We start from the raw sequence: 22,193 nt of genomic DNA on the forward strand, positions 1-22,193 counted from the left end.
GAGTAACCAAACAGTTGAGGGGAAATATCTCTTTCCAGAGGTATGCATCCTGCTGAATACGCAGACGGAATGCTACCAACATCCTGCTGCAAGTACACAACCCACCTCTCAAATATTCTTGCAAACAAAAAAACAAAACCCTGAATCTGATCAAGCCTTTCGTTCTAACTACTAATTTACAGGAAAGAACAGACAAAGGGATACGTTAAATTACACCACAGGGATTCATTCAGCCAAATAACAGACTGTGGGAAACTGCAGAATAGATGACTCACTTTTTTTCAACGAGTTGCTAAGGAAAAAGTGATGGAGGAGAAATCTATAGATTAAAAAATATTTAAGAAACATATTGGCCAGTTGCAGTAAATAAGTTTTACTTCGATTTTGGTTTAAACAGGGATAAAAAAAGAACATTCACGGGATATTTGAGGAAATAGGAATATTGCCTTGGCATATAAGAGTATTGAAGAATTATTTTTGAGCGTGTGTGTGAGCATGAGGGAAGAAGGGGACAGAGAGGTGGTCTTCCTGTGTGGTTTTTTTTTTTTTTTCCAAGAGGAATCTTTGTCTTTTAAACATGTTGAAATATTTACAGTTGAAATGATGTGCTGCCTGGGATTTGCTTCAATAGAATCTAGGATTGTGGGTAGATGTATGGAATGTTACAGAGGGAACAAAATCAGCCAGGAATTGAGAATTGTTGATTGGTGATAAGTTCAGGATTTAGTTTTGATTCTTTTTCAACTGGGTATAACATTTTCATTTTTACTATGGAAGAATTGGAATAAAAATCTGGCCATAGCTGCTCCCTAAGAATGGTTCAAAAGGAAAACACCAGTAATACACCTGATTTATTACTTCTGTACAATCAAGTTTATTATCCTTTTTTAAAGAAACTTTTTATTTTGTATGAATTTTAAACTGACAGTAAAAGTTGCTAAGATAATATAAAGAGTTCTTGTGTTCCCCTCACTCAATTTCTTTCCTTATTAATGTCTTATATTATCATCTAAATGGGTTATGACTAAGAAGCTAACATTGATACGTTGCTATTGATGAAATATCAGTTTATGAGTTTTACTAGTTTTTCCATTATGGCCCTTTTTTTTTGTTCTTGGACCTAATCCAGGGTACCACATTGCATTTAGTTGTCTGTCTTTCTTGTCTTTTTTGGTCAGTTATCTCTCTTTCCTTGTTTTTTCATGACCTTTATAGTCTTGAATACTGGCCAGTAGCCTGTAGAATGTCCCCTAGTCTGGGTTTGTCTGATGTTTTTCTTAAGATTAGACTGGGCTTATGGGTTTTAGGGAAGTGCCCTTCTTGTCACATTACATCAGAGGGTACATGTTATCACCATGACATCACTGGTGATGTCAACCTTCATTGTCTTCACTGTGAAGTCATTATTTTTCTCTTTCCCTACTCTGTTCTTTGGAAGCAAGTCACTAAACCTAGCCTACCCTCAGTTGGTGGTGGTGTAGTGTTTAAGTCTGCTTTCTGAAGGGGTGTGTGTCAGGGGTCCTCAAGACTACATCCAGGTTCATGATTGACAAATAGGCCTTAGCATATGGTCATAGTGGTGGGTAGGCTTTATTACAGCAGAAGGATACAGAGCAAAATCAGCAGAGGGAATAGGTGCATGATGAAGAGTTTAGGGAAACCAAGTAGAAGCTTGCAAGGGTGTCCTTCCAGTGGAGTCACACAGAATGTGCTTCATTCCCTCAGCAATGAGCTGTGGCAGCACATGTGAAATGCCTATCAGAGAAGCTCACCCAAGTCCAGGAATATAGGGATTTTATTGGCAGTTGGTCAGGTAGCAGTCTGTGCCTGCATGTATCAAAATTCCAGATTCCCAGAAGAAAAGATGTGTCTTATCATTTATAGAAAGTTTTATACTAGCGTAGGGAACTATTTACTACTGGTCAAGTTCCCAGCCCCTGGCCAAAGGCCAACTTTGCAAGCAGGCCTTTCTAAGGAGAGCAGTTTCTGTATAGGGAGGTATCTACATATTGTTACCTTTACCACACATTTTTGAGAAAAATAGAATTAGATTAAAAAAACAGCGTAATAATGGGAGCTATTAGATCAAGAGTGTCTACTTTCTTTGCTGTACAGAATGAAATATGTGGCACTTTAAGCCTCTTTTTTTTTCATTTAGTGTTTCTCATGCTCACTTTTAAACATTGCTATAAAAATATTACTCATATTGCAACTTTTGAAGCATTTCATAATAAAAAAATGCCTCCAGGTTGTGACCTCATTTATTGCCAAATAATTGGAAGAAAGCTGTGTAAATTTCATTAATAAGTAATAACATAACAACCAAAACCTGGCAGGAGATCCCAGAAAGTAATTACTGAGATTTAAGACACAGTATGTATTAGTAATTTACTTTCTTTTAATAGGAAAAACGTGGTCTTCGAGAAATGCGAGTTCTTGAAAATTTGAAGAATATGATCCATGAAACAAATGAACATACTCTTCCTAAATGTACAGAAATAATGCAGGACAACTTAAGCCAAGTTCTCCAGAGATGTAAGCCAGCGGTTTTTTTTGTTTGTTTGTTTGTTTTTAAATACTTTTTCATTTCAAATGAATGCTATGACAAAATGTATTTCCTTCAGTATTTTGGTAGTAGGTGGGGAGGGAATTCTCAACTGAAATATATAAAATGGAAGCCCTGTCACAGAGAACATTGACTGTCTAGTGATTAATGTATGTTGCTGTTGATGTTAAGAGCATTAATATCCAAAGTGAGATGCGTGCATCTGGGGTACACAAGACAATCAGTCCTTTTAGGATGTGAGAAAATTGCAACATTTTTTGCCTTTTAAAAAAAATTATCCATAAGAAGTTTGATAACTGGGAATTAGGATATGACACAAAACTGCTTTTTCAAACAGGATATTACCGTTTTTAACTTTTAAAAAAATAATCCTGTCATAAATGTTTCTATTTTATAACTTTTTTCTTTAAGCAAAATATTATAATGTGGAGAGAGATTCCAAAAGAATCCTTATTAAACATACCAGACATTAAAATAAAAGAAGTTTTATTAATAACTGATTTTACTCAAGGCCTCCTTGAATCTATATTGACACTATTCAGGTTGTCCAAGGATAGATAAGGCTGGTAAATAATGATGGATTACTGAAAAAATATCTTTCTGGGAGAAAAAAAGAAAACAAAACTAGCCAGTAATATAATGACCTGTGAAGGAAAATAGCAGAGAGAGTTGGTTAATAATTGAATTAAAAGCAGGTCTTTGTATTCAAGTCCAAGTTAGTCTTGTGTACTATAATGCTAAAAGGAGCTTGGAGAGAATTAATGCCCAAGGATTACATTTGGTTTCTTTGAGTGGAACAGTAGAAAGTCTAAAATTGACTGTAGGCTTTTGTACTTTACTTCAGACTGCCCTTGTTTGTTTATACCAATACTTCTTAACCCTGGCTAACATTCTAGATGTTATACTAAAAGTAAAACTTGAATTATTAATAAGAATACGTATTAATGCATTTGAGATACGCCTTGAACTTTCCTTTTCTACACTTTGAGTATATAAAAATAAATTGGGTAAAATTTGGTAAAAATCTGTGGTTACTGTGACTTACTTAATTCTTGGGCTAATGTTCTTATTGATTTGAGGGCTAGCCTCTTAAAAGAAGAGTTCACAATGAAAGAGAAAGATATTACTGGTAGAATGAGATTCAGACTATACATGTATCCTAAAAAGAAGACATGAAACACATAAAATGCAAAGTTGATAGTTAAGGTTTTAAGATCTGTGGACTACTCAGGGTGTAGTTAGCTCTATGAAATGGCTTTTGGAGGTGTTTTCCTGCCAGAAGTAAGAAAGGCTTCTTCACTAGGCTTCCACCCAGGAATTTTCTGATAAGTTTTATGAGCATGGGTAGAATGGAGATGATGATCTGCATTAGTTTTAACGATTTACCTGGGCCCAGCTGTTGTTCCTGGGAAATTGCACATTTAAAAATCTGCTATTTTAAGTCAGAGTGCTAGCTTGTTTATTTTCAATACTAATTGATCAGGGAGTTGTACAAAATCATGCAAACAAGCTTATATGGAATATATTCTGCTCTAAGTAGCACTTTACAAGTCTAGGGATGAGTTTTGTTTTGTGCCTGTTAGCACAACTGCCACATTTACCTCTTCCCCATGCAGGGTGAAGAGCTGCGTGCCCAGAATTCTGCAGGTGTGGCATTAGGCTGGTAGTCCCACATGTTGCACAGAACTAAGTAATTATTGAGCAGTACAGTGGGGACGTCTAGATTACGGGAATGTAGACCCATGAAGGAATCCTCAACTTGGAACTGTTTCCGCTTTGGGCTGGGTAGCCACCCACCTTGCAGAGTGGCTCTGCGTTGGATGACCAGGAGCTTTAGAACAGAAACTGACCTGTGTCTCCTTTAAAATCACTAAATGTATGGGATCCCTGGGTGGCGCCACGGTTTGGCGCCTGCCTTTGGCCCAGGGCGTGATCCTGGAGACCCGGGATCGAGTCCCACGTCGGGCTCCCGGTGCATGGAGCCTGCTTCTCCCTCTGCCTGTGTCTCTGCCTCTCTCTCTCTGTGTGACTATCATAAATAAATTTTAAAAATTTTTTTTTAAATTCTTTAAAAAAAATCACAAAATGTAAATGAGAGCCGTAGGAGGGTACAGAAAAAGCAGCCCATAAGGCTGCCCATAAGCAGCCTTTATGTTATTTTCATCCTGAAAACAATAGTAGTGTCTGTACCCGGCTTACGGATTATTTCACAGACTCATGGGCTTCACCAACTTTGTGTCTGGAGATCTCACCATGACCTTGATTTGAGAATAAGAAGGGCAGAGCCTCTGGATTATTCCTTATTCACATTTATTAGCATGCAGTTTTCTCTCATTTCTTGCCTCTCTCTTTTTAAAAAATGACTTTTTGAATCATTATTTGAACAGAAGGATATATGTTTTAAATAATAAGAAAAAAAATGAAAAAGAAGAAAGGAATCAATTACCTTAGTAACCTCCTGAAGATAACATTGCTTAACTCTGGTGAACATCATTTCAGACATCTTTGTGTGTCTCCATATAGAAGGACGGATAGAGAGATGATGGCTGAATGAATTATTAGGAAGATATGAGGGGGAAAGAGTGTTTGATAAAATGGGGTCATACCCTTTTTAAGCTCAGGTATTAATTTTAAAGTTTATTTGAATTTAACAGAACAAACACTTAAAGCTGAGGGGAATACCTTAAAATAAATGTTTCTTTACTGTAAAAGATAGTAGTTAACTAAAAGATCAAAGAAAAATAATTAGAAAAACAAAAAAGTTATAAATAACATTCAGAAGTTAGTCGTGTTGTTATTTCTGCATTGATTGAGGCCCCAAGAGTTGGAGGCGTTAGGAATCTCACTGCTCCTCTCCTGCCTTTCTTCCCCAACTTCTCACTTGTGAATTTTAACTTGATTGAGGTTTATAGTATTTGCTTTCTGTCCTGCAGTTCTAGTGCTGCCAATTGTTTATTTAGCCTTAGACCATTTAGTTCCTTCTGATTTATTAGATCTGTAATGGTATTGTCACAGTTCTGTTTCCTCAGCACTGCAATTTCATTTTTCATTTCATATGATGTGTTTGCTTTCTTTTAATACGCTCATATTGTTATTTTATATAATGAGGTACTTACGGAAAACTATCAGTTTTTCTTTCAGAATAGGTGCTTTGTCTGTCTTATCTGTCTCTCAGCTATCATGTGCTTTCTCCACCCTCCAAATCCATTTCTGTACAAATTAAAGCATATTAGAGTTCTAAGAATTTTGTCAACTCGTTTTCTTTTTCTAACTTTTGCGAGATGAGGTAATTACAGTGGGGTTAGGAGTCTGAGTTCTTGGCCGCCACATTTCACACTTTATAGTATACAGTTCGGATTAGTCGGTTCAGTAAATCATGGAATTTCTTACCTTTTGTTTTTCTTAGCTTTTTATTTATTTTGTGCATTATTTAGGGGACTAAATTTGCTTGGTTTTGCTTTCACTCTGTCTCTACCTAGAAATCTTTAGGAATTCAACAATTTAAGATACTAACCAGTTTTTTTATAGCACTTTACCAGTAAGAATTTTCACCAGTATTTTGTCTTTACTGCCTGCCTCTTCCTCGCTCCATCTCTGTCCTGATTCTGGGGTCCTGGGATTTAGCCCCATGTCAGGCTCCCTTCCTCCCCCTTTCCCTCTCCCTCTGCCACTTCCCCTGCTTGTGTTCTCTGTCAAATAAATAAAATCTTAAAAAAAAAAAAAAAAAAAAGGAATGAATGAGAATTCAGCCAACATCTTCTGATACCAAACCAAAATTATTTGCTTATGTATGTATTTGAAGTTTACGTATACACATTGTGGTAGAATGTATTTGCTTCTCTTGTGTGAGGACAGTTGGGATGTTGTTAGCTGTTGTCTGTGGCACAATTTCCATATGTGGTGCTAATTTCAAAAAGTTTTGGTTTAGAGAATATAATTTGATAAATTCTCGATGCTTTAAAATCCTGTCTCCTAAAATACTGAGACAACAGGGGAAATAGCTTCCTACTGAATTAATATAACCAGTAGAAGTGATAGGAAGGTTTGCATAATACACCTTTTCCTCTTAGGGTCTCTAATCATGAAGAAGGAATGTTTGGTATAGTCACATGATTTTCTTGTATTTTAGAAAAGCAAATTGCATGAAATTTAGAAAGTAAACCTTTATTAATATGTGGCTAAAGAATTAAAGTCAGTTAGTTCTAAGGGACTGAAATTTCTAAAAATGGTCATTCTGTCTGAGTATAAAGACAATCCCTATAAGAACAAAAGTGTGCCTCTGTCAGATGTGTTCTAATTAAAAATTTAAAGGACATAACAAATGACAAAATAATGTCATAGTTTTGTAACTCTTCTTTTAGATTAAGCCCAGAATGATTTGAAAATGATAAAGCACCCAAAGACTACAAAATGGATTTTTTAAAGTTATGTTCAGCGTCAGGGGAAAAAATCCAATCAGGAAATGATAGAACCACTGCTTGGGAAAGATGATGTAATATTAATATGCCACAGAAAGAAGGCAGATCTAATCAGCTCCCATTTTGTTTTGTTTTCATCTTTTCTGTTAGAACAAACAATGATTGGGAACATAATTTTCAGTCCTAAAGTATTATCTTTATATAACTAAAATAAATAGTTACTGATAAAAACATTACTTTTGAAAAGCAGAATCCTCCTCTTTTACCATATTCTCACAGGGAGGGACCTAACATTTTTCAGAAAGGGAAATCACAGTCCCTGCCCTGTTATGGAATTTGTGAGCTATTTGGGGCTAGGTTTGGGTAGGATAGGAAAGCAGAATTATAAGACACTAGGCAAACCTCTGTTGAAGCAAAGGCAAGATAAATGGTAAGATGCACACCTACCTGATAAAGGAATTTCAAATAAGAGAAAAATTCTTCTAGGGAAAGCATTAATCTGGGAGGGCTTTATTATGAAGGCAGTTAACCTTGAACTGTTCTTTGAAGACAAGTAAAACATTTTCATTAGAAGAAAGGAGTAAGGAAAGCATTTTCAGTAGGGATAGTACAGTAAGAAGAAAAATAGTAATAATCACATTCCTTGACTGCTTACACTGTGTGCAGAACTGTTACCAGGGGCATTAATATTTCAATTATTTGTAAGCTTAATATCTTATTTGATATCAATTCTGAAGTCCTCTTATTAGTTGTTAGGTTCATTTTACAAATGAGAAATTAAGGCATCAGGAACAGCAACAGTCAAGCGCCTGGCACATAGTAAGTGCTCACTCAGTATTTGACAAGTGAATGAAGGAGCAGGCACACATGCTAAGTCATGCAGCTAAGTCCTCAACTGTAGATTTGACTCCAGTTCACTGTTAACCGGCATGTGAAACAATGAAGTAAGTGAGACATTTGTGTATGGAAATACTATGGATTCAGTCAGTGAAGAGGTCTGAAAAACTGATGGATGAAGACCAGTTTGATTGATGAGGTCATAAGAGGAGTTGAGTGTTGAGGAGAGAATTTTGAGCCAAGTTTTTAGAGGTAGTGGTTGGATTTTAAATCCTGCTCTCTGTACTTACTAGTCGTATTACCTTCTCTTTCTACCTCGTTTTTTTTGCCAAAAATCTGTAAAATGGGACAGTGATCCTCTCCTAAGAGGAAAGTGGGATTAAGAAGAATAATACATGGCAGGTACTTAGCATGGGCCTGGGCACAGAGTAATACTCAGTAAATAACTCTAATAATTATTACTAGTAGTTGTGGTTCATTAGGAAGGGAAATCACTCCATGAGAATAGTGCAGGGAAATTTGAATCTGGCAGTGGCAGCCAGGGTGAATTAGCAGATGAGAGAGCAGAAGCAGGAATAGAAAGTTGTGGAAGTGTTGTACATATCAAGTACTGTCTGCAAGAGAGAAGTTTGTATGAATGAGGAAAAGGGGAGAGAGAGTGAATGAATCGGAGAGACACTGTAAGACTAAAAATGTAATGATAAATTTTTTTTGGCATTTTACATCTTTTTTGAGAATTCTGAAGTTTTTGTTGACAACTTGTCACTAGAATTAGTTAAATGCTTTTATCTCAAGGCTCAAGAATGATGGTGGTTCTGATTATGACATCCTGAATATATTGGCAAAACTTCTTTTTTTCCCTTCTAGCCACGACCAAAATACTATCATATCAGTTCTTTTGCATAGTCTCTTAAGATCTAAAACAGTCCAAGTTTCCTTTTTTTTTTCTTTTCTCCAGGTGAGTCTTAAATATGAGCTGATTGAAACCCATTGTCTGTTTTATTTCAGTGCAAGCAGCTTCTGACTCAGTCTGTAGACTCCAACAGAGGGAGCAGGAACGAAAGAAGGTAAAAGTAGATCATTTGGATAATGGGGCCTATAACTCATATTATTAGCAGTTGCTTTGATTTAAAAAAAACTCTAAATTTGTTTTCTTTATGCAGTGATTTAAAAATATTTAAAAACGGCTAATTCATTGAAGATATGTTGAGGTATGAGCACATGATTGCACCATGCATATTTTTATAAGTCAAATTGCAGACCTTTTTTTTTTTTTCTTTTTCAACACTTCCATCTTTTCCCTGAAAGTAGTGTTCATCTGATGGAGAACAAAGAGTAAGACTTTCATATGGAACAAAAAATACCCACCAGATTGGAAATACACATTTTTTCTTTGAGCCTGAAACATTGATGAGCATGTTATATATATTTCTTCTAGAAAAGGAACCATTCATGCCTGTGAATAGGTTATTTAATGAAAAGTCCTATGAGTATGTGAATCACTTGCTGGGTAGTGCTTTGCTTATTGAAAATATATCTTAAGTAAATTCAGATGTGGACAAATAGCACAAAAATTTAAGTTCCTGTGATAATTTGCTCTTTTCACTTATAATTTCCAAAAAATATATTTATAACTTATTCATTGTTCTAAACTAATAAAGATATATTTTTAAAGAAATGTTGAAAATACGAAATCACTCTGAATGGAATGCCTTTTCTGTATCAACAAGTGTTGCTATCTCCATTTCTCTGGAATGTGTTGTGGTTAATCTACAATAATAGTTCAGATCTGCACTATATAAAAATACAGTGGAATAAATAAAGCTTGCCAGAGTTTGAGTTTCTACCCCCTCAGTTCAACTGTAAATATTGATACAGAGTTTTTAAATGCAACAATTTGATGAATTAGGCCTTACTGAAAGGACTCAACATTTCAGGCAGGTGGGAAGACTGCCCAAGAGGAGGAGGGTCCTAGCAGGCTGGGTCAGAGAGCAGAGCCACTGAGCATGTTGATAAAATGGCAAGGTACAGCCGTGGCCAGGAAAATTTGTCTGGGTGTAGTACTTGGATAGTGTCCAAAGAGCACTTATGCAGGCACGAGAGCTTAACGTGGGCAGTGCCAGACTGGAGAGCAGATATTGTGAGGTGCCACTGGGGAGGAAAGATTTTGGTTTAAGTTTAAGGCTGTTCATACACTCAGGAACTAATGGTCCAGAAGAGGATTCCCAAACCACTAATGCTAGTATGATGTAGGATAAAGTAACAGCTGTTGGTCAGGTTACAAAGAACTTCATAGGATCTTGGCAAAGGGGTAGTAATAATGTGTGAGGAAAAATGGTGGCATTCCAGCCCAATCTTGGTCAGTGAGTAGGAATTCATTTAGTGTAGGGTGAGGGATACAGTGTAAGCAAAGACAAAAGATATGAGAAGTCAGTAGTCTCACATAGCTGTATGTGAGTATCTAAATGGATATTTCTAGAGATGATTGTGGAGAATCTTCAGTGCTACATTAAACAATTTGTTGAGGGCACAAGGAGCATTTCTGGTTTTGAGAAACAGAAACACTCTGATAGAACACTGGCTGCACTGGCTTTTACTCACTGTAAATAAGCAATTCTCTATATTTTCAAAATAAAAATGAACAGTGTTCTGTGTAGCATGTTACTGTGTGATTTAAGCAGATTCATGTGAATATGCACTCATACATTGTTGATCTTTCTTCCTAAGACATTGTCAGAGCAGTTATGATTGTGATAAAATGTCAATTCTTGTCATTCTTGAGCAGAACTAACCTAAAATTAAATTATATTTGGAATAGTTCCTCTTGTCATTTGGAACTTTTTCACATTTGGTATCTTAACTGTATATAAGTATGAAAATGACCAGCTTAGATGAAAAAATATCTAGAGTCTTCTACTTCTGGTAGTTCCTTTTGTTGGCTAGCTGTATGCCCTTACATAAATCCCCTTGAGCTTTAAGCTCCTCATTTGCAAAATAAATACCATTTCTACTTACCAGATAAGTTTTATTATATAATCTATGTGAAACAGCTTTGCAAATTGTATATGGCTCCAGATGGAAGGCACAATTTTTCTCCTCCCAGATCGATTTAAGATGCAGGCAGTCACTCTATGGATAAGAGCCCTGCTGTTGTGTCTCTTAGAATTGGTGAATCACTTGAGAATCCCACCCATTCACAGTTTCATAAATTAAAAGGTACTAAAATACTGTACCACGGTTTGAATAAAAACGGCCTCAGGAAATAAAGTTCTTAGATTATGTTAGTCTTAAATATATTATAGGTATTATGTCAGAGAATATTACTAAACTTTTGAATGTGGAATATACATTAAAAATTAGTATTTTAGAATGTACTAAAGTGTGTTTCACTTAGAATTAGTATGGCATTTATGAAACCTACATGTATAAGAATCCACTCTGATTATTTTCTTTTTTCAAGATAATTTAATAAAATAAACCAGCTGAATGTTACACAAAGTGCATTATCAGAGCTCAGAGAAAAGTAAAAATTCTTTATATTTTGCAGGTCAATCTTTTTTAGTGCTCGTATAGTTAGTAGAACATTTGAAATATGTATTAAGGACTTTCTGGTTTTTGCTGAAACTGACATGGTAGAGATTTCAGTATATATATATATATATATATATATATATATATATATATATATATATATATAAAAGATACAGACATGAAGCTTCATTTTTCATCTGGCAAATGTGTACAAAGCAAAATTGACCTCTAGCTGCGTTTTACAGTCTAATGTTAATTGTTGCCCTTGGTTATACTGTTGGCTACATATTATATATTTGAATGGTTCTCAGAACAAAGAAAGATGGGAGTAGTAATGGAATAAAATAGACTATTGCCGTTAATCTTTAATTCTTTTATGTCAAGACAATTTGTGGAATTCTGTGGGAAGTAAATTATGATAAACGTCATTCATCCAAATTATACTTCCCACAATTGATACCTAAAAGTACATTCAGAAGAACAATAAATGCACATTCCCCAGTTGTTTGACATGTGTCTTGAAAACTACCCATTAGTACAAAGTTGCATTTTGAAAGCTGGCATTAAAAGTAGTGAAATGAAAATACAACTAGTTTAGAAAATTCACTGACTCTTAAAAATATACCACCAAAGGAAATGAGCTGTGAATATCTGTCAGTAGTTTAAACTTAGGTTCATGCACACATGTCAACTTTTGAAGCCACATTCAACCAGACTAGAGATAATAATAAAGTAAATATGGATCCTTTGATTCATCTTGTCTGCAGATATTTACTAGATTTAGTTCTACTCCTGCATGATTTTTTTCATGAAAGCAACAAAATAGCAATACATTGTTTGTGATAGAGTCTGAAAATACAAAGGAATAGATCAGTATGTAGTAGTCTGTTTAAAGTTGTTACTGACGGCTGTTATCCTGAGACTTTTTACGAAAGTAAATTCTGTTTTATTTATTGGTGTAAGTCCTAGGTAAAATTAATGACAGCGTATTACTGATAGATGTTTGAAAGGGCCTTTTAGGCCTTAGTTGGCTTATTCAGAGTTTCCCTATAGACCAGGGTTTCTCAAACTCTGCCCTATGGACATTTTGGAACAGATAATTCTTTGTTGTGGAGGCTGGCCTGTGCTTTGTAGGATGTTTAGCTGCATCGTTGGCTTTTACCCACTAGATACCTATAGCACTTCCCCCTAACCTGTGCTGTGATGACCAAAAATTTGAGGGACAAGAGGGTTATAATACACCCCCCACCCCACCCCCCCAGTTAAGAATCACTTAAAATTTTGTGTTTATTATATATCCCAGAGTTCATTTATAGAACCGTTCCTAGACACAGGTTAGCCTCAGGATTGGCTTCTCTTTGAATGTATCTCTAATGAGATATATGTAAGCCATTTTTTATTACTATTTCTTTCTCTCTTGTAGAAAGAGACAAAATCATCACAGCTAAATACTCTCTGTACATGGTTGTAGCTCATTTATAAACTTTCTCTTCATTTTCTTTTAAAGTTGGCATTTTCTAATTTTATCTTAAAAGCAAATGTATCCACTCATTTAAGAATGAAATTGATTCATTTAGAAAGGACTCTCTGAAACCTGATTTGAGAATTTTTTTGTTGTGGTAAAATACATACAACATAAAATTTACCTTTTTTATTATTTTTAAGTGTACAGTTCTGTGACATTAAGTACATTGACATTTCTCTACAACCATCACTACCATCCATTTCCAGAACTTTTCATCTTCCCCAATGAGACTCTGTACCCATTAAACACTAACTCCCCCTTCCCCCCTCCCTTTATTCTTGGCAACCACCATTCCACTTCCTGTCTATAATTTGAGTAGTCTAGGTACCTGTTCTAAGTGGAATCATACAACATTTATCGTTTTGCCACTGACTTATTTCTTTAATATAGTGTCTTCAGGGTTCATCAGTGTTATTGCCAGTATCAGAATTTCATTCCTTTTTAAGATTGACTAGTATTCTTTTATATGTATAGTCCATATTTTACATATCCCTTCATTTGTCTATGGATAGTTGGGTTACTTCCACATTTTCACTGTTGTGAATAATATTGCTATTATCCTGAGTGTACACCTATTTGTTTAAACCCCTGCCTCCAGTTCTTTTGAATATATACTCAGAAGTAGAATTACTGGATGAAATGGTAATGCTATTTTTAATTTTCTGAGGAACTACCATCCTGTTTTCCACGTTCGCATCATTCTGTATTCCCAACTGCAGTGTGCAAGTGTTCCATTTTCCCTACATCCTTGTCAACACTTCGTTATTTTCTGTTTCTTTGGTAGTAGCAGTCCTAATGGGTGTAAGGTGGTATCTTACTGTGATTTTGATTTGCATTTCCTTTTTTTTTTTTTTTAAGATTTTATTTATTTATTTATTTATTTATTCAAGAGACACAGGCAGAGACACGGGCGGAGGGAGAAGCAGGCTCTCCATGGGGAGCCTGATGTCAGGACTCAGTCCCTGGACCCTGGGATCATGCCCTGAGCTGAAAGCAGACACTCCACTACTGAGGAACCCAGGTGTTTCTTTTAATGATTAGTGATGTTGAGTATTTTTTTCCTTTGCTTATTGGCTGTTTGTGTATCTTCCTTGTAGAAATGTTCATTCAAGCCCTTTGCCTATTTTTGGATCAGGTTATTTGGTTTTACTGTTGTTGAGTTTGTAGGAGTTCTTTATACATTTTGGATATTAACCTCTTACGATATATATGATTTGCAAATACTTCCTCCCATTCTGTGGATTGACTTTTACTCTGTTGATAGTATCCTTTGATGCACAAAAGTTTTTAATTTTGATGAAGTTCAATTTATCTATTTTTACTTTTGTTGCCTGTACTTTTGGTGGGATAGCCAAGAAATCATTGCCAAATCCAATGTCATGGTGCTTTCCTTCTGTTGTCTTCTAAGAATTTTATGTTTTAGGACTTAGATTTAGATCTTTGACCTATTCTGAGTTTATTTTTGTATGTGATGCAAGGCATAAGGGTCTGTTTTCACTTTTTATTTGTATATGGTTATACATTTTCCCAGCACCATTTGTTGGAAGGATTGCCCTTTTCCTACTGAATGATTTTGACACCCTTTATCAAAATTCACTCGACCATATATGTGAGGGTTTATTTCTGAACTCTTCTTTTCTGGTGGTCTCTGTGTTTTTCTGTATGCCAGTACCACACTGTTTTGACTACAATAGCTTTGTGGTAAGTTTTGAAATCAAGAAATATACTTTATAAAATGTAGGTTTTATTATTAGATATGGTAAGGCCAACAGATAAGGGGATGATTGCCATAGAAAGATTGTTGATTATAGTTTCCAAGAGGAGGATGCATGTCATACCATGCCACATAGGACCATATGAGGAAGCATCAGGGTTAGTCGGGGGGTGGGAGGCGGAACTGGTTATTTATGGTTTCAGCAGGAAGGGAAATGTAACAGGTAATGTTTAGCAGGCTTAAGATTGGCTAATTTGAATAATTTTAGCACACTCTGGGGGATAGGGGTTGTCCCTAGCTGTCTGGCCTTGTGTAATTAAGACAAGTAGATAGTGGCCAATAAAGGTGGTTGGGGTATAGGCTCTGGATTGATTGACTTATATAAAAGGTACACTCACAGGGGAGTCATGAGTCCTATTTCTAGGAATAGGCTAGCCTGGGAAGGACAGTCTTTCCAGGGTTAGTGAGGCCCCAGATATCAAAGCCTTATGAATAGAATACATGGTTAATACAGTGTGAGACCTCCAACTTCCTTCTTTTTTCAGGATTGTTTGGGGTTCTTGGTGTCACTTGAGATTTCATATGACTTTTAGGATGACTTCTCTTTCTGTTAAATAGATGAATTTAATAGATGACTTCTATTCCTGTTAAAAAAATAAAAAACACCAAAACATTATTGGGATTTTAATAGGGATGCCATTAACCCTGCAGATCACTTTGGATAGTACTGACATCTTAACAATATTAAGTCTTCCAATCCATGAACATGAGACTTATGTCTTTATTTTTTAGGAATATTTTCTAGTTATCAGTGTATAAGTCTTTTGCCTCCTTGGTTAAATTCATTTCTAAATATTCTTTTCAATACTATTGTAAACAGAATTTTCTTAATATCCTTTTCGGATTATTCATCATTAGTATATGGAAATGCAACTGATTTTTGAGTGTTAATTTTGTATCCTACAGATTTTCTGAATTTGCTCATTCTAGTAGGTTTTTTTGTGAAACCTTATGGTTTTCTACATACAAGACTATGCTGTCTATAAGCACAGATAATTTTATTTCTCCAATTTGGGTGCCTTCTTTTTTTTCTCTCCTAATTGCCCTAGCTAGGACTTCTAATACTATGTTGAGTAGAAGTGACAAAAGCAAAATTTTGTCTCCTTCCTGATATTAGAGAGAAAACTTTAAGTTTTATGCCATTGGATATAATGCTAGCTGTGAGTTTTTACATATTTGCCTTTATTCTGTTGAGATAGTTACCTTCTATCACTAGTTGTGGAATGTTTTTATCATGGAAGGATCTTGAACTTGGGATAAATATGTTTTCTGCATTAGATTGAGATGGTTATGTGTTTTTTTTTTTCCCTTCATTCTATTGATGTAATATATTTTACTCATTGATTCTCATGTGTTTTAAACAATCCTTACATTCCAAGAACAAAATAGTCTATGACCCTTTTAATATGCTGTTGAAGTCAGTTTGCTAGTAATTTATTGAGGATTTTATATCAGTATTTATCAGAAATACTGATCTGCACTTCTTTTTTCTTATATTGCCTTTGTCTGGCTTTGGTCTCAGTACATTGCAGGCCTCATAGAATGAGTTGAGAAGTCTTTCCTCCTAGTCAAATTTTTTGAAGAGTTTGAGAAGGATTAGTATTAATTCTTCTTTAAATATTTGGTAGAATTCACCAGTAAACTCATCTGGTTCTGGAATGACTTGATTTTTAATACCACATGCTTTCATATTTTCTCTTCTTAGAAAAACTATTTCAAAGTTAGTTGCACTTTGTTTTGAAAATTCGTGGAAGCCCCACATATAAATCCCAAAGTGGCTTATAGTGTGTGCCTGTAGACTTTTTTTCTGCCTATTCAGGCATATTCAGTTAGTTTTTTTAAATCTCTTAATTACTTTTGAAATTGAAATGTGAAATACTTGTTAGTTTCTGTCATTTTTAAAAAACATTGCCAATCCTAAGAGCCTAATAATTTAGTATAGTTGGTTTAAACGGCATTGTATAGCTTTTAGAAAACTGGAGTTTTACTCTTGATTCTACCCTGTTCTCACTGTGTGTGTGACTTTTGGAAATATGTCTATATAGGAACAGTATATGTACCATATTTGGCACCTAGAACAGACCATTTTTTAACACTCCCCCCAACAAAATTATGTTTAATAATAAGTCTGATATTAAAGAATAATGACAAGAACAAAAATGCAGGTGGTGGTGTTTTTAACTTCATGTATGTAGTCACACCGGTAAAAAAATTTAAAAAGTACTGTCACACTAGAGAAAAAGTAAGAGATTAATAAATTTAAGTACATTGATTAGTTTTTTGGGGGAAAAAACTGTTATTTACGTATTGGTCTATTGTAATGAGTAATAATATTATAGTTTGCTTTTGATTCTTATGCAGATTTGTTAATAACGTCATCAAATTTGACCTTTGACTATTCAAATTAAATAAATAGTATAGACAGATTTATTAATCTAGTTCGACTCACAGTTGATTAAAAATGCTTTTTTAAATTATGATTTTGAAAAATTTCTTTCACATGAAGCAATAGATACATAGTTCAGGAAAGTTTTAAGCATAAGAAAAAGTCTGGAAGAGCTTCATAAAAATCACATGTCACAATAAATTCCAGAAATTGCAATACTGTCTTTGTTCTTTGGCAATCATTCTAGTGGCTCCCAGTATCCCCACAGGATAAAAAATTTTAAGTACAAATAAAAACATAGGCAAATTTAATTATTAAAAAATGGTAATATAGAATAATGGATTTGAACCGATTCACATTTTATCTCCATTTGCTCTACCATCATTGTTTAAGTCAATAAAATTTATTACCCAGGAATTGGAGGGGCTGAATGGCCTAAAGAAAACTGAAATGATTCTGGACTCTTTGGAATTTACTTTTGAAATAAACATGTATAGCCGACTTCATCTTGGTGCAGGACTGGCTATGTAACTGGAAGTCCTCTAAATTAACTCAGTGTAAAATACAAAATTTATTAAAGGATAAACCATAAAAATGTGTTAATTAGAAACATTAAAATTCAACAGTAACCAATTGTTTAGAGCTTTAGACTAAGGAAAGATTTTTGGTTTAGGAGTATTTTATCACCTACATTTTTCAGTATTGTCAGTGCCTGGTGATGATAAAAAACAGTCTTTCATTTGTTTGTGTCATTGATTTAAATTCTATACAGACAATACACCCTCTTATTGCTTGCACCCAGGGCAGAGCTCTCCCACCCTCCTGCTGCTGCTGTGCCCCTGGTACATATTGTATCATTACTGAAGAGGGAAAGCTGCAGACCATCCTGTGTAATGTGACTTCATTTTTTTTTTTTTTAATGTGACTTCATTTTGTTGTTGTTAAAGAAATATGTTTGTACAAACATCAGGAAATCATCTTTAGTACTCATGAACTATTAATAATACCAGGAAAAAGGATACTAGAGAAAGGATTTGGTATGTCTGTAGGGGAGCTATGACATCCTATCAGACTTGTATGAAGCTATTTGAATATAACTGTAATTAGATGGGATCATTGTTTTTCAAATGAGGGACACCTATTCCAGACTAAATCTCATGTAAGACCCCATTTCTTAAACATAAATGCAGAATTGCTGTTGCTGGAAGTGATGTGCACAGGTGATAATGGTCTACAGCTCCCTTAGTATTTACAAAAGATTTTTCCTTATTTCTGAGAGTTCTTTGTAGGTATGAACAAATTCATTGGTACATCAGGCTAAATCCTTGGATTTAGTGACTTCCTCATGTGTGAACTGGGGTGCACACCGACTTGAGAAGGGCTTCAGTGGAGTTGAAGTATTGTGGCAGACGGTTAGGAGGCGGCATATGTGCTGCTTTCGATTAAGCAGCTGCTCAGCTCCTTGTCATTCTATTCCAGGAAGTTACAGCTGAGCCAGACTGCATTTCCCTGCATTTTGAGTAGCTGTACCCTAGGATAACCTTCACTCCTGTCGGCTTAGAATACTCTCTTAATTTTTTGTCTAGGTGATATGTAATATACAGATAATTGGGGATTTTTCTGCTGTTACATACATTAAAACCTTGTGTGTCTAAGAATGTTAGAAAAATGAATCATTCCATCTAGCCAAGTTTATCACAAAACTGAGGTTTTATCTTCTTCAGGCACACCACTTTTATAACTTTATTTTGGGTAGAAATCTTTAAAAATATATTTCATACTTTTCTAGTTTTCACAAAAAATGCATTAAATATTATAGGCTAAATTTCTTTATGAATTAAGAATTGTTGAGAATAGGCAGTTTTACATTATGGTGAATATGGGGGGTGGTCCTCAAGGAATTAAAGAGAATGAGAGTGTTTCTCTGTACCAAATGCCCTCAAATACTATGTGTTTTAAGTTTTTTTTTTTTTTTTTAAGTTTTTGTATCTGTGTTCTCCTTCCCCATAAGGCTGACTATAATTTCTTCCTATCTCATTTATCAGCATTTTTTTTCTAATTTGTGACTTTTAATAATATAGTATACTTTTGGAAACCAGTTAATTAACATGGTTAGAACTGTGTGTAAAGTAAAGTAAGTCGATTCAGGATCAGAAGAGCTTTTCATGAATACTACAGTATTTGTAATTGGACTTGTTGGTATCTTTTTTTTTTCTTTTGATAGTTTAAAAGTCTTACCATATAGTTCTCAACTAAGTTTCAGGTAGATGTTATTTCCAGGTAGTCAGATTTTATTTATGTAAAGATTGTGGTATTGTCAGTATACATGAATGTATAAACTGCCCTTTTTTCTTTACTGTTTGTTAAGAGGAATGCAAGATTATGTAGCACTTACTGTTCTTAAAACTGAGAGGCTAAGATAAAATAAAAGTGACTTCAAGAACTTGATCAGAAAGCAAAACTAGGGGCAGCCGCCCGGGTGGCTTAGTGGTTTAGCACCGCCTTCAGCCCAGGGCCTGATCCTTGAGACCCAGGATCGAGTCCCATGTCGGGCTCCCTGCATGGAGCCTGCCTCTGCCTGTGTCTCTGCCTCTTTCTCTCTCTCTCTGTCTCTTTCTGTTTCTCTCTCTCTCTCCTCTCATGAATAAATAAATAATCTTAAAAAAAAAAAAAAGAAAGCAAAACTAGATTTTCAACTGAGTTAGAGAGTAGTCAGCATTCAGCTTCTTTTCATCTGAACTGTGAGGCCAAGAACTGATCTATCATATATGCAAAAGCTTAGAACTACAAAATAAACATAATGATATTTAGTGACATCCTAAAGTCTTTTTTTAGAGCCAGATGGTAAGTAGTAGAATCATCAAGGAAGATTGAATTGAATTTAGGAGTGAGAAGGGGAAACTCACTTTTATTTGAGTTGCCTGTATTCAAATTATTAGAAGAATCTATTGCTTAAATTAAATTACAAAATTAGGAGCACCTAGGTGGCACAGTCTCAAATTAAGTGTCTGCCTTTGGCTCAGGTCATGATCTCAGGGTTCTGAGATGGAGCCCCACATCGGGCTCATTGCTCTTTGAGGAGCCTGCTTCTGCTTCTCCCTCTGCCTCCCCATCTGTGCATGCGTTCTCTCTCTCTCTCTCTCTCTCTCTCTCTCGAAAAATAAAATCTTTTAAAAAATTTATTAAAATTAAATGACAAAAAAATGGAGAGGATAAAAAGTGTTTGATCTTCCTTTTAGATGTTTTGCTTATAATTTGTATAATAATGATAATTAATTTTCATTAAGTTCCACAGGCACTGAGCTAGGAACTTGACATGTATTACCCCTGGTCTTCATAAATATTTATTTATTGAGTGTAAAGTATTATTTTCCTCATTTTAAAGTTAAAGAAACTTTAACTTGCTCAGGGTCATGCAGCTGGTAGCAAATGAACCAGAATTTGAAGTGACGTTTATATGCCTCCCAAATCTTCATTTTTCCATTGAGTTGCGCTGGAAAAAGTGCTCTCTAGTGGGAAGTGGAATCAGGGTTGTTGCCTTGTGGTCCAAATCACAGGGTCGGCTGAGCCAATTGTGGTGCATATCTTAAAAGAATAAAAAGAAAAGAAAAATCTATTAAATAGCATCTGAGTGTGCATAATTTTTCTGTACTTATTAAAAAATAATTTACAGCTAAAACAGGATCCTATTTTGAGGAAGTTTATTTTCATCTTCTTCTCTCTTTAGTCTGACTGTGGCTTTTCTCTTAGAATATAATAGTTTTTGCCAAAGTTCCATGAAAAGAGTTTAACAAACTCTTCATGTTTTATTCATCTTTTGGAGAATTACAGTCCATGAAGCTGTAAAGTTAAAAAGTAAAGTTTTGAGTTTTGTTTAACCTATTTCCCAAATGTATTGCATCAGCAAACCCCTCCCTAACCCTCTCCCCCTCACTGTAGAGCCTATGCGGATCCCAGGGGTCTGAGGCCCATATTGTAAGGGAATGTTTGACTTTAACACAAACTTCAGACTCACTTCAACCTCTTTTCACTTGGAAAGCCTCTGTGCAGAGGAACAGCTGATCAGATTGGCGGAAAGAGCTCTCACAATAGTTGTTTTTGTCTTGTGAAAGAGACTTCTGGCTACCTGTGTAAACCTTCCTCTGGAAAGATCCAGTTTGCACTTTGGATAGAAAAGGCATAGATCGGGTGTCATGGAGACCTAAGTTTGAATCAAAAACGTAATAGCTGAGACCATGGAGACATGCATTTAGTGTCCTTTTCACCTTAATTTCTTTATCTGTAAAATGAAAATAATGTAATTTTATAAGAGCAGTTTTTAGGAGTAGATGAGATACGCAGAACAGCTAGCAAAATGTGCATTTCATAGATACTTGGAGAACGATGGATTATCCATCCACTTTTCATCATGCTTATCATGTCAGATGAAAGAGAAAATGGAGCAGCAAGGACATTATGACAGCAGGAAAGCAGTTTCCATTTTTTTCCTAGCTATCTTTTTGGTATGACCAAGCATCTGGGCACCAGTATCTGAGTATAGTAGGTGTCCTCTTTTCATGAGCATTTCTAGAATTTATCATGACTTCGGGTGCTTTATAACTTTTTATGGTATGTATCTGTCACAAGTTTTTTTTTTTGTTTAATAGGATTTAGTCTGTATCAAAACTTCTAAAGACATGTATGTGGGACATTTAAAGGCAGGGATATAAAGTCATTTTTCATACTCTTCCTGTTTAGCTCCTCTTTGTTGTATAATAATTGAAGATAATTCTTGAAATTGTACTAAGCTTATGTCTTTTTCACTTATACATTATTTTATCTTTATTGTTGTGGTACTCAAAAGAAAATTTTTTCTTCTTCATATTGAAATAGTAAGAAACATCTCAAGAAGAGCTGAAGATAGTTGCACAGATGCTTTTGGTGTTCATTTGCTTTAAGGAACGGAGCTGAGCCAGAAGGGGATGTCTTGAGCTCTCGTCCAACGATTAATAATCTATGCATTTTTAGTGCATCTAAAAAATATTTTATGTAAGACACGTACTTTACTTTCTCATAATAAGGATTTTTTTAGTATATATTCTTTAAGCTTGATTTTAAAATTACATACAGTTACATGGAATTTGAGGAGAAATAAAGGCATGAAAATTTACCTGGAT

The 22,193-nt window shown here is 35.0% G+C and overlaps 1 protein-coding gene across 11 annotated transcripts in view; it reads left to right on the forward strand.

The window, feature by feature from the left end:
- Positions 1-22,193, forward strand: part of BLOC1S5 (biogenesis of lysosomal organelles complex 1 subunit 5) — a 137,583-nt gene that overhangs the window by 18,999 nt on the left and 96,391 nt on the right. For 6 of the 11 annotated variants that reach the window (XR_013373747.1, XR_013373748.1, XR_013373749.1 and 3 more), the window contains exon 3: positions 8,830-8,888. Coding sequence is in view for 6 of the 11 variants with exons in the window: in XM_077886112.1 (XP_077742238.1) it covers positions 8,830-8,888 (59 nt within the window). In the remaining 5 variants the exon portion in view is untranslated. Of the gene's footprint in view, positions 1-2,405; positions 2,536-8,829; positions 8,889-8,984; positions 11,715-13,767; positions 13,899-21,909; positions 22,066-22,193 lie in introns of those variants that run through there. The other 5 variants (XR_013373746.1, XM_077886111.1, XM_077886114.1 and 2 more) reach the window with 5 other exon arrangements.

The sequence above is a fragment of the Canis aureus genome, chromosome 37 (genome assembly GCF_053574225.1).
Source record: "Canis aureus isolate CA01 chromosome 37, VMU_Caureus_v.1.0, whole genome shotgun sequence".
Classification (NCBI taxonomy): domain Eukaryota; kingdom Metazoa; phylum Chordata; class Mammalia; order Carnivora; family Canidae; genus Canis; species Canis aureus.